The sequence below is a fragment of the Taudactylus pleione genome, unplaced genomic scaffold (assembly GCF_031769625.1).
Source record: "Taudactylus pleione unplaced genomic scaffold, aTauple2 ptg000032l, whole genome shotgun sequence".
Taxonomy (NCBI): Eukaryota; Metazoa; Chordata; class Amphibia; order Anura; family Myobatrachidae; genus Taudactylus; species Taudactylus pleione.
Genome location: NW_028284434.1, coordinates 47,933,162 through 47,947,000, shown reverse-complemented (window position 1 = coordinate 47,947,000; position 13,839 = coordinate 47,933,162). Strand labels below are relative to the sequence as shown.

General features: G+C 45.7%; 1 protein-coding gene across 2 annotated transcripts in view; it reads right to left on the bottom strand.

Annotated features, from left to right (window-relative positions):
• SCNN1B (sodium channel epithelial 1 subunit beta) overlaps positions 1–13,839 on the bottom strand; it is a 76,102-nt gene that overhangs the window by 40,410 nt on the left and 21,853 nt on the right. For both annotated transcript variants that reach the window (XM_088451899.1, XM_088451900.1), the window contains exon 4: positions 6,781–6,971. In XM_088451899.1, coding sequence (XP_088308025.1) covers positions 6,781–6,971 — 191 coding nt within the window. The remainder of the gene's footprint in view (positions 1–6,780; positions 6,972–13,839) is intronic.

Here is a 13,839-nt window from a genome sequence, read left to right as displayed (position 1 = left end):
TGTACTGTGCTAGAATATAACCAGGTTATTTTTAAACTACTCCCTGTTACAAGACTGATCAATACGCCAGGTGCAGCACTGGCCAGGTTGAATGTCTCCCCCTACACATAACACTGTGGTGCTAAAACTTGGGGTGTACGTCCCCCCATGTCATTGATATTAGAAGTATAGAGAGATCAGGAGAAAGATCATGCTGGTATTCTAGGGGCCTATTTACTAAGCAGTGTTAGGAGACAGAATGAAAAGTGATAAGAAAGTGATAAGGTACCACCCAATCAGCGCCCAACTGTCATCTCACAGGCTGTGTTTGAAAAATGACAGTTGGGAGCTGATTGGCTGGCACCTTATCACTTTTCACTCTGTCTCCTAACACTGCTTAGTAAATAGACCCCTAAAAATGGTCCTGACTGCTGTTAGTATAACATTGAATATTTTCATTAATGAAAAAGTTTTAATTGGGATGGAACTCCCCCCGACTGCATTGTAATTTGTATTGAGATTGGCCAAGGGACTCAAGAACAGGGCGTTCCCTATTTGAAGAGGGTACTCTTTGTACAAGCTCCCCAGCTAGGTACGCCCCACCAATACAATGCCCCCCTGTCTATAAATATCACAGTGTGGCCTGGAGCTTCTTCATCCTTTAGTATATCCATGTGATTTTATGTGTGTACATAAAAAATGCTCTAGAACATGCGACCATAACCAGCGCTACTCTCCGTCCCAGGGCTTCAGACCAATGGGGAGCTCTGAGAGTGGAGACGAAGTACAGGGCAGGTAGTTCTTCATGAGATAACATTGGGTTTTTGCATTATGATCTGGGCTCGATGCAGATCTGCGCGTCATCTCCCGCAACAGCGTTTGCGTCTTTGTGCTAGTGCTGCAACCTAGTGTCAGCCTACTGAGATGCCCACTAGCTGCAGCGCTATTCTGTCACGGCGGGTACAAAGACGTACCCGCCATCGGTCGGCAGGTGCAATTTTGCCACCTGTACATGGCGTCCTGTGTCAGTGCAACTACATCTTTAGGAGCAGTCGCTGACCGTGACACGCCCACGTCTGGCTAGCCGCCCCTGTTACCTCCCAGGAACGCCTACTGAAATCCTGGCCTCGTGTGTCCAGAACTGTCTGCGTCTACCGGCAGTAAGTATTGGGACGCATGCGGAGATTGAAAACATTGTCTGCTTGCGCCTGACACTGCCTCTGAGTCAGGCTCTCCATGTGCCTCTTACTGGCCTGGAGTTCAAAGGACAACTTATGTAGTTGTTGGGTGTACATGACCCATAGAGTTTACATTACATTTCTGTACTTGTATTCTACCCTGTATTTATATTTTTACGACAGATTCCCTTTATTCAGGGAATACAAGTCTGGCTATAGCCAGTCTCAGCAGGTAGGGCTGCTTCTGTATACTCATGTGCTATTGGGAGAGCTTTACATTTTGTTTCCTGAAAGTTTTCTATCCAGACGAAGCCACAATTATGCTCATACAGTGACAGCAGTTTAAAACAAAAATAGATGAAGGGATCTTCCTAAGGAACAAATGTTACACAACGCCTACATGCAGTGCTGACAACTATTCTCAGGGTTAAAGTAACATATAGAATTGTGCTGCCTATCAATTCACTTGGAACCAGTGACGTCACTCCCTGCCGCATAACTTAGTGATAGCCGCAGTTCCGTGATAATTGGTTGCCACAAGCAAAACCTTACTTGGCAACCCTTTCCCATCATCCTTCCTCATTTTGTGCTAACTGTCTTTTAATATTATTTATTTATCCTGGACATGGATTTGGAGTTGTACATAAGTGAAATTGTGTGAACTAAAGTTGCATCTCCGTGTAAAATGTAAGGACTGCACATGTGCACAACATGTGTCTGTAATTAGACCCACGCCTATCTTTCGCTTCCAGCACCCTGCACTTGTGGCGGAACATCGACCAAGTGTAGTTATTTGTAAGAAACGGTTCTTATTTTGAGTTACACAAATATGAAAGCTTTGAGATGTGAACGCTGGACCTTAATAAACTCGGCGCCAGTTTTGGAGTCGATCATGTTGATTGTCGCTTTACTGCTCCCATGTAGCTTGGATATCATCTCATTAAGCTCTAAATTAGGCCCCATTACATAGACTATTGGAATACACAGTTGGTCTGTGTTGGGTACCAGGTACTGTATGTAAAGGGAGTCAGCAAAGCAAGCAATACGGTTTTGGGAGAAGTATGCTACACCGATTGACCCTTAGGGGTAAATGTGCTAAGATGGGAGCTCTATTTAAGAAGTGATGTTGCCCATAGCAACCAATCAGATTCTACTTCTCACTTATCTAACACCTTCTAGAAGGTAATACCTGGAATCTGATTGGTTGCTATGGGCAACATCACTTCTTAATAGAACTCCCATCTTAGTAAATGTACTCCTTAGAGTTAGCTTTTGCTATAATTTCTAATGAAAAGTTGGAGGGGTTGCCCATAGCAACCAGAATGTAGCTCTCATTTCTCTATTGCATTCTAGAAAATGATAGACAGAATCTGATTGGTTGCTATGTGCAACATCACCACTTGTCTGTTTTAAAAGCCTTAGTATGTGCAACACTGACTATAACCATATTTCACCCATTAGTGAGTGGAGTGAGTAGTCCATTCATGTCACATCCTTGTTTTTCCTGCATACCATTACCAGGACCAAAACAAGAGGTGTGCGACAAGTGCTGTCGCTCAGGGCACAAGGCCACTGCCCCAATTGCAGTAGTTTACAGCTTACAGAGCGCCTTTGGGAGGTCCCTTGTGACATAAAAAGGTGCCTGTTCTAAGGACATGACCATCTTTGTGCTCCCCCAATGCTTGTTGTGTGGTGTCATGACATCACGTGCATTAGGGGTGAGGACAGGGTGACTCTGAGCCACATTAATATTCTATAAAAATTTCCATTTGAGGCATGCATTGAAAACATTTTGAACCTCATTTATAAAGCCCATTGGAAGCCCTGCACCAAATGCTTAGATTTTACAAACGGTGCATAGTATCAACATGTCTACTCTACGCTCAGGAGGAGCCTTGGCAAACTAGAAGCGTGCCTAGGTTTGCAGAAAGGCAGAAAAATCCATACAGGATCACTATGCAAAAGTGTCTAGCGCACTACTGTCCTCTTCCACCAAAACTAAACTAAAGCTCAATTATTCTCAAAGCATCTAAAGAAAGGGAAAGGTTATGCTGGCTCCTCTTGCTGCTGTATCAGGTAATCACCAGGATATCAAAGTATGCTAGGCACCAAAGCAAGCCGGGTTCCTGAAAAGAATCGGTCTGAAATCAATAAAGTTGCTATAGGGAACGATGGTAATGGTGTACATGAGATGACCGCAATAGGCCTTTTATACTGTATGTCAAGTATCAGAATCAGCAGGTAAAGTTAATTTATGGAATTGTACCATATGCAATTTGCCCCTATATGTTTGGATTTGCAGACCAAGATGGAGGGGAAACTTTTGCATCTTCTGATTGGTGGAACTGAGCTTTGCAAATCTTAGGTAACTTTGGGGCTAATTCAGCTTAGGACGGAAATGCAAAGCTGCCCACAGGCAGCTTTGCAATTCCATCTTGCTAATAGGCAATGCAGCAGTAGGTGTATGGAGGTTGTGATGGTGGACAGGGCCACAAGGACAGGGTGGACAGCTGAGTAAGCTTCAACTTACACAGGCTGACCGGCAGGGGCGGACTGGGCCGCCGGGAGACCGGGCCACTTCCCGCTGGGGGCCTCCTCTCTGGTCAGCATCCACTGTCACCAGACTGACAGCGGGCCGGAGCTGTCAGTCTCATAGCCTCAGTCTGGTGTCTGGGCCGGCCTGTACAGTGCAGCGCCGCTGCCTCTATGACCAAAGTGCATGGCCCCGCCCCCTACCTTTCCTCCCTGGGCCTGGGGCTTATCATTCACAGAGTTTAGCAGAAGTGCTCAGGGACCCGCTGGCCGCTCCTCCTCCATGCGGGTAGACGGCTGTGAGCATGTGCCTTCACTGACTTAAGCAAATGCCAGCACAGAGCAGCACACATATATCAGGGCTGGCTGCCTGACATTGCTTCACATTGGCTGGCCTCTCCCAAGAGACCAGCCAGCCTAGTACTGGGCTCAACGTGGGCTGCACATATCAGCCTTCAACTTCCGGCTGACCTGCTCCTCGTCTGAGTCACTGCATGTGCCGTACCCCCTCACAACACTGCCCTGGCTCACTGCTCCCTTTGTACAGGAGGGAAAAAAAAGCAGGTACTATGGGGCAGTGGCACTGTGTATACTGGGGGCTAATATGGGGGCACTTTATGTACTGGGGGTTAATATATAGGAGCTGTGTGTACTGGAGGGTGTAATATGGTTGTGCTGTGTGTACTGGGGGTTAATATATGGGTGCTGTGTGTACTGGGGGGTAATATAGATGTGCTGTGTTCACTGTGGGTTAATGTGGGGGTACTGTGGGTTAATATATAGGTGCTGTGAGTACTGGGGGTTAATATATAGGTGCTGTGAGTACTGGGGGTTAATATATCGGTGCTGTGTGTACTGGGGGGGTAACATATAGGTGCTGTGTTCACTGTGGGTTAATATGGGGTGCTGTGTGTACTGGAGGTAATATATAGGTGCTGTGAGTACTGGGGGTTAATATATGGGTTCTGTGTGTACTGGGGGGGTAATATGTATGTACTTTGAGTACTGGGGGTTAATATGGGGTGCTGTGTGTACTGGGGGGGTAATATGGATGTGCTGTGAGTACTGGGGGTTAATATGGGGGTGCTATTGGGCAGTGGCACTGTGTATACTGGGGGCTAATATGGGGGCATTTTATGTACTGGGGGTTACTATATAGGTGCTGTGTGTACTGGGGGGGTAATATGGTTGTGCTGTGTGTACTGGGGGCAGGTAATATGGAGGTGTTCTGTGTACTGTGGCCTAATATGGAGGTGCTCTGTGTACTTGGGGCTAATATTGGGGCACTGTGTACTGGGGGTTAACATATAGGTGCTGTGTGTACTGGGGGGGGTAATATGGTTGTGCTGTGTGTACTGGGGGGTAATATGGATGTGCTCTGTCTACTGAGGGATAATATGGAGGTGTTCTGTGTACTGGGGGGTACTATGGGCCACTATGTACTGGGGGGGGTAATATGAGGGCACTGTGTGTACTGAGGGCTATTATGGAGGTGCTCTGTGTACTGGGGGTAATATGGGGCACTGTGTGTAGTGAGGGATATTATGGTGGAGGTCACTGTGTATACTGAAAGGTATATCATGGGGTTGTTGTGTATACTGAGTGGTATTATGGAGGTGCTGTGTGTCATACTAAGGGGTAATATGGAAGCACTGTGTACACTGCAGCGTAATTAGAGGGTGATGTGTATAATTAAAAGATGAGGCTATAAGAGGGCAAAATTAGAGGGTTTTAGGCAACCCTATTATTCACAGTCCGGGGTACTGATCTGATCAGGGACGTAACCATAATGGGGCCCGGGGGCATAAAATGAATAACTGCTGAGGAAATTAGGGCATGATTCAGAGGTGGATACAATGCTGATGTTTTGTGCGGCTGAGTAAATAGTTTTGGACTGAGCATGCGTCAGTCGTAGTGCAGAGAAGCCAACTTACCGGCCGAGGCTGCAGTAAGGACATGGACATAGAGTGATTGACAGGGAGCGTAGGTTATAGGGGGTAGCAAGTAAAAGAAAATGCGGGCATGTTGTGAACATTTATGATAGTATATACTTGTCTGCTCATATGTCTGACTTGCACTGCCCATGCATCGTAATGGTGTTCGTACAGAGTTGCAGCGCATATTCAGATGCATGTACGAAGAAGTGTATTACAGATGTGGGGGACGTTCCTGGGCGGTTACCGCGCTTGGCTAATCGGACACAGATGTAGGGTAGTATGGGAGTGTTATTGGAGTGACACAGGCTTGTTGATGATTGTGGTTGTGTATAGAGACGCTGAGTGTATAGAGACACTGAGGCCGTACATAGACGGATGATCTGCACCCAGCATAGGGCTCGTGAAAGTTTCAATGGTGTGACCTATGGAGGCATGTAAAGATGCACAAAGCACGATTGTAGCGTCTGTACACACTGACAGTGAGCGTCTTAGTACTTCAAATTCAGACACATGGACACTAGGGAAGAGCTTTGGAGCAGCATTAGCATAAAGTCTCAGACGCAACTGCAGCAAAAGATGTGAGGAAAGCTGCAACTGCCACTGACTTATGCTGCCCATCCACTACACGATGCGCGGACGACGGCACGATTACAACGCCATCGTCTCCCGCGGGGTGAAGTGCATACACTGAACGTTCAGATGTTCAGTGTATGCAGATCAATCATCCCCGAACATGGCAACCTGACGCCGGTCGTCAGGTTGCCCATCATGTCCGGGCGATGACTGATGTTAAAAATGACCAGCGGGCGCACGCAACACTGGTTGTTTTTAACATTTTACTGCCCGATCTGCGGGCGATTACCAAGTGATGGAGCGATAACGACCGTCGCTAGGTTTAATCGCCTAGTGGATGGGCAGCATAAGAGTTGGGTCCCATGAGGAAAGATCCCGTCCCCTACACAGACCCTCCCCCATTAGGGCTGCTTCAAGAAATTTCCCAGGCTGGTTTCCCATCCCAATCCGTCCCTGCTGACCGGCAATCTGCAATCAGCATTGAACATACGTGCAATGCTCAATCATCCCCTTTGTTAGAAGCGTACAGTACGTGTGCACTCTGTTTAAAATGTCTCTCCTCTTATCTCTAGTATCTATACCTGTAGCTGCAGGCCTCTCCTCCAAACATGCAAGTGAGGATCATGTCTTCTGCCCTGTATCCCATTTCAATCTTCTCATTTAAAGATATTTTGGAGAAGATGCTTGAGAACTGCAGGAGGTACCATTCACGTATGGCTTGTATCCCACTGGTAAAATTGCGGTAGACACATTCTGTCAGGTTATTGGTACACTGTGGAGTAGACAAGGTCAAGACAATACTTAATATTACATATTTAATATAGAGTTGCACTTTTCAGAGACCAAAGAACAAACGTCACCCATCCCCCCAACACTTATGTTGTATGTGTACATGTATACATTACCTATTGCAATCATGCTGGGTATACACAGCGGACAATGACGCGACTGGGGATAGATCAAACTTTAGACAAGCAGCGCATCAAAATTTTAAAAGCAAAACAGAGTATTTAAGCTCAACCAACTCCTGCATGTCCATTCAGAAATGCAAATAAATATCAGCCCAGTATAGAGAGGTCAGGCTCCTGTGTTTGTGTGATGCTGCGGCAGTGTAGGGTACTATATGATGCTAATGGACGATTAAGCAGGGCTAATGCCAAGATTTATGCGGCTTCAAGTTCGAAGACTGATCTTCTGTCCCTGGCTGCAACGATCATCATTTATTTTGGCACGTGCACCAGCCCCATGCTTGGTGCCAGAAATCCCTCAGAAACAGGCTTCCCTTCTATGTACGCCCGGCCCAGAATAGCACAAAACTCTGGTTACAAACCCAGAAAACTGACATGACACTCTTGCAAGACAGTTCCGTGCAATCACATTGTCGCTACCCAGTTCCCGCCCCAAAGCGCCTGTATTTCACGCAAAACGAGATCCGGTCTACTCAGAGATACACAAAAATAGGTAAATGTGCTTCTTCGTGTGCAATAAAAGACATGTCCGACTCATGCCCCATAGTGCAGAAGGAGTGTGGTGTAAAACATATAAAACAAAGGTGGGATTGGCAAGACCACATTGAGAGGCCTGCTGGCACATCCGGGGAAAGTCTGTATGACCTGGGTAACCTGCTCTGTAATGTGTTTTACTCTATGACACAGTAACGCTCTATAAAAATAGCTGGCTTAATAACTGGCTGGAACCTGCCGGAGATGTGGTCTGATTGCTAGAGAATGGATACACTGTATCATTATGCTCAGTGTCCCAATGTTTGCTTCATTGGCTGCTTTTAAAAGTACAAAGACGGGATTTTACAAGGTTTGTGCTGCACTGATGACACTGGCACGCAGTGGCATGCACCCGTGCCACGTGTAATAAAACTGTGGATTGTAACATGGATGTGGTATATAGGGACCGTGAGAAAGAATACCTGGTGCAGTCATATTGTGTAAGGGGAAGGTACATTGATCAATCTACCTGTGACTACCTACCTCATAAAGTTTATAGATCTGTTTAGTAAACACTGTTTCATGCATTCTTGGTGATACAAAATGTTACACATATAGTAGACACACACTATTTATATATTCTATAGACAGAAAACCTTACGGTTTCACATGTCCCATTAAGGCTTCTTAGACATGATCTGGAATTTCACAAAACCTTCTGAATTTCTGCCACTAAAACTTCAAAAAGCAATGAAATTACGATCATTAATGGACGTGTTCCTTGCGTAATACAGATATGGTATGCCATGAAACCATGTGGTTAACTGCAGATTCAGCACTCTCACAGAGTAAGATTGCCATCATCCACAAAATGGTGGAGCTGCTAATTCACAGAATTGTGTGCTCATTGGAATACACACATGCAGTCTATGCAACTGAGGTCTTCACCTAGTGGGCGGCAGCCTGGGCAGCCAGGGCTTTGTCGTCTTCACCTGGCGGTTGCCAACCCGCCAGGGCTTCGGCGTCTTTGTCTAGCGGGCAACAGCCTGTGTCAGTTTTTTTTCTTGACCTCCACCCACTAGGACTTCTGGCGTCTTCGCCTGGTGGGCACCAACCCGACAGGGCTTTGGTGTCTTTGTCTGGCGGGCACCAACCCGCCAGGGCTTCTGGTGTCTTCGCCTGGGGAGTGCCAGCCAATTAGCTCTTTTGCACAGCTGCCACCTCCCCCGGACTTCTGTTGTCCTCTTCACCTAGTGGGCGGCAACCTGTGTCAGCTCTTTTGCATAGCCGTCGCCCACTAGGACTTCCAGCGTCTTCTTTCTTCAGGAGGTCTTCTTTGCTCCCTCCCGGCTGTCGGACTACCACACCGCCTCCTCACGCTGGCTTATATAAGCCACCCGAGGAGGCAAAGCGATGTCGTGAGCTGTGATTGGCTCGCGGCGGCCATCTTTGAAATGGGCACCACTGCCGTACTCTGCAGAATGACTGGCAGGGACTGGATCCTCTCGGATCCAGGCCTGCTGTCGACACCCGCACAGACGCCGTGTCCCGCCGCGCTCCCGCCACCGCCGATAACAGCTCATGGTGGCCATCTTTGAATTTGCCAGGTCCCGCCGCTGCCGGGTCCCGCAGGTCGCACCATCACTGCCGCAGCTGTAGCCCGCACAGATGTCGCCGCTGCCTGCTCCACCACGCCCGCTGATGCCCGCTTGACCCCTGCCATTGCCGTTGCCATTGTTGGTCCACTGCTAAAGGTCGCAAAAGGCAGCCATCTTGGTGCACCCAGGTGAAGCCACAGTGAGTATACCTGCTGAAGGCTCCTACTGAGACTGCGCAACAAATTGAAACTGCCTATCTATATAATGGTGGATTTGTGAGGTGGTAGTTTAAAAACTGTAACTTTCTCAATTACCTAAACCCCAAAAGGCCCTATTCTGGAACAATAGCTAACTAATAAAACAAACCCCAAGTCTAAATTCACCCCCTACCTTGAGTTATGCCTTCCCAAATATTCCCCATAGAGAACAGCAGAAAAGTGGTCCTAACTTAGAGTGTCAGAAAAAAACTGATAGTTGGAACTTTAGATTACTCCCAAATCCTAGTTTTTTATGTTTTTGCCCTGAAATTTAGCATGCAGCACCATGCGACAGTTCTACCCGCCTCCTCAGCTGACTGTCTTTCCAAGGGCATCATTACAGGTGCTCCACAAATTAGTCCCGCTACAGCCTTAAGGGCTGGAATACTTGGCTAGCTGCGGCCGTATAGCAGCCTTGAGGGCTGGTAAGCCTCGACTAGTTGTGACCCGTGGGCTGTAGAACAAGATACGGCCTTTGGGCTGTGATGCAGCCTTGTGGGGTGTTAAGCCTTGGCAAGTTGTGGCCTGTGGGCCATAGAACATGATGCAGCCTTTGGGCCTTGAAGCAGCCTTGTAGGCTGGTTGTCACTGATGTGTGACTTGTGCCGCCGGGTTGACATAAGCGGCAGTACGCTTGATTGCATACTCTGGATGCTGGAGTGCGGCCTGTGCCGCCGGGTTGACACAAGCGGAAGCACTCTGGATTGCGTACTATGGATGCTGGAGTGTGGTCTGTGTCGCCGGGTTGATACAAGTGGCAGTACAGCTCCTGCTGGACTCCGGATGCCGGATCAATGCCTTTTGTTCCTGATGTCCCATGTCCCTGTGTCATGCAGTGCACCGTCCGTGTGTTGCTGGGAGATCACTCCACGCTGCTAATCGCTAACAGCCAATCTTGCACAATATGTAGATTCCTATCTTCAGGACATAGTTAAGAGTCAACCAGCTTACATAAGGGATACCATGTACATTATCCGACAGCTACAGTCGATTACATGGCAACCCGATTTCTTGCTCATAACATGCGACGTTAACTCGCTATACACCATAATAGAACACAAACAAGGACTATCCTGTACAGAATACTTTTTACAGAAAGACAATAACCAACCAGCAGAACAGATTAACTTTCTAGTATCATCCATTAGATTCATTTTACATCACAACTGCATCTGTTTTGGAGACACATTCTTCCGACAGACAACAGGGACCGCCATGGGATCGAGGGTGGCTCAGAGTTATGCCAACCTATTCATGTGCAAATGGGAGGAGGACTGCATATGGAGTGGGCATGACTCGGGGCCTAACTTGATCCCATGGCGGAGGTACATAGATGATATACTATGCATATGGAAGGGGACATCAGAATCATCACTAGAGTATTTGAGATACATATCAATAAATGATAAGAATCTAGAATTCAGCTCCAACATTAGTCAACAAAAGGTAAACTTCTTAGGTTTAGAAATTTATATTGAGAACGAATCCATACAGACCAGGACATACAGGAAAGATGTAGACGTGAACAGCTACATTCTGGCCACAAGTGCACATCACATAATATGGTTAGACAACATTCCAAAAGGGCAATTTAAACGAATCAATAGGAATTGTTCCAAACAAGAAGAATACGTAGAACAAGGTGAAATCACGAAACAGCAATTTTCTGACAAATTGTATAACAGAAAACTTATCCATTCAGCGTTTAAAGAAATTGAAAATCTTGACAGAACCACCCTATTAAGACAGCAGAAAGACCAAACAAAAATAGGGGTTCAAGAGACATACTTTATCACACAATTCAATAACCATTCTTCTGACATCAAAAAAGTTATATCCAGACACTGGAATATTGTACTTCAAGACAATGACTTACAAGCCATACTCCCAAAAAAACCTAACAGTGATTTTTAGGAAGGCCCCAGATATTAAACAAAAATTAGTCAAAAACCACATTGAGCCTTCACCCCAGCCCCAGACCTTACTACCCTGTAAGACACATCAGAAAGGTTTTCACTATTGTGGCAGATGTACCGGCTACAGGACAACACATAGATCATCCAGAAAACTCACGATTTTGACATCAACCACAACCAATGAAACATATAGACTGAAACAAGACCTGACTTGTGACTCAAAAGGAGTCATTTACTTACTGAGATGTAGTTGAGGAAAGGAATATGTAGGGAGGACCACAAGGGCTCTCAAAACAGGGATTTATGAACACATCCGTAATATAAAAATAGGATACACAAATCACAGTGTTTCAAACCATTTTAAGGAATATCACAACTCTGACCCCACCACCCTGGAATTTATGGCACTCAAACAACCAAAGCTAATTGGAGAGGAAGGGATCACATTTGTACAATAAACAGAGCAGAAATTATATGGAGTTTTTGGCTTAAAACCATGACTCCCTCTGGATTGAATATAGACTTCAATCAAGGTGTCCTGTGTCGATGCTGGATTAGTGGCTGAGACGGAATCAGCGTAGAAATTGGCGTGCGTGACGTCATCTTACGAATGGAAGCTAGACTCCATCTTAGAAACAAGAATCTGCAAGACGCCATTTTGCGACCAGTGCCATTTTAAGTTACAACTCACGAGCTAAGTACAGATAGCAATGTTTTTGATAATCTACCAAAAACAACTAGAAATGCAGCCCCTGAGAAAAGTAAATAGAATAGACAATGCACCAGGATACTGTGAGTGTTTTACATACAAATTGGGAATCCCTGTATGTAGGCAAGTATAGTTGTGGCAATTGTAATATAACCCAGGCATTGATCTACACAATTGAATTTGTCTGAATCCTAAACAGGTTTTAGTCCCACACCCAGACAGAATGGCCCCCGGCTTCACAGCTGGGGGTAACACATTTGCATTACAGTTTAAAACTGTAAATAAAGAATGAGATGTGTGTGTGTGTATATATATATATATATATATGTGTGTGTATAAATATATGTATACACATATATATATGTGTATGGAATCTCATGCATGAACACCGCACATTACGCACAGTTGCGCTGCCAACATGACGCTCAGTAGCGAATGCATAATATCCTGCATGCGAACGCTGTTTATTAGCTGCATGCATGCACATCTGCCCCAAATCAGATAAACCTAACTAGCGTCTTTACATCAAACCCCACATACTCACACATTACACATTACATATTCACATACAAGGTTCCATAAGCTTTAAGGTATAAGATTCAAGTATTTACATTTACTATAATTGCTATGAAATAAAGATTATTTTGTAACTAAGGTTTTATACGTGATAAGTAAGTCATGTTTGGTATTGTACTGAAGCGTACTCTCTCAACAGTATTCCGGTAACATCGATGTAGAGATCGCAACAGGCATTCTCAACTTATGGACCGCAGAGATTTCAAGCAACAAAATGTACATTATATGACCAACTGTTATGATTTGCATGAGGTGGGAAACCAGAGACCACCAGTTGTTAGAGGCTGGACTGTGTCTATTTGAACCAACCTGTTAGATGCCTTGTAACATATGCCCTCTCCTTTGTGTTGTCTATTTCTGGAGGGTATAAATATGTGTGCTCTGACCCTGGCTTTCGAGTCTTCGTGCTGAATGCTGATTGATGAGGGGTTTCTTGCTGATGCCTACATCTGGTCCAGAGCGCAGCGTATGTATAACTGTACTTGGGTCTGTATAATTCCTTTGTGCTAAATTGTACTTATAACTAGCGTGTAACTGACTGTACTTTTGCTTGAATAATACTTTGTGCTTTGGAACCACAGGTTCTAGGTCTGGAGTCTTTATTTACTGTATAATTGCATACGCAAAATAGCCTCATCCTTAGAGGTTTACAGGCAGGATATCAGAAGGTATAGGCAGGGGTGTATAGAGGTTCAAAGGCAGTATCCTTACCTGACATAACTCCACTTAACACCATCCTTTTCCCCGTAAAGTCTGTAAAATCAGGGATTTAATCTGAGAGTTATGCTATCACTCCCTAAACAGGTTATCAGGTCAAACAACGCACATACATCCTTCTTACTTCACCTGCACACATACTACAAGAACACCACTTAGTAGAATAAGACTTCCAGATTCTGACCAATCAAATGTTAATAGGGGACACACCCATCCCCCTCCCCCCCACCTGGATGGTTCTTTTTCCACATAAAACACCGGAACCTTCAGTACCACTGTATCCTTGACAAAGGCCTCCGAGAGGGCTGAAACGCGTTGGTCATCCTGAGCATATCCAATCCAACATCTTCCATCACCACGCAACATCTAATCTCCAGAAGTCTCCTCCGTAACCTGACCGAGTGGAGCCACTGCCGAGGACGCTG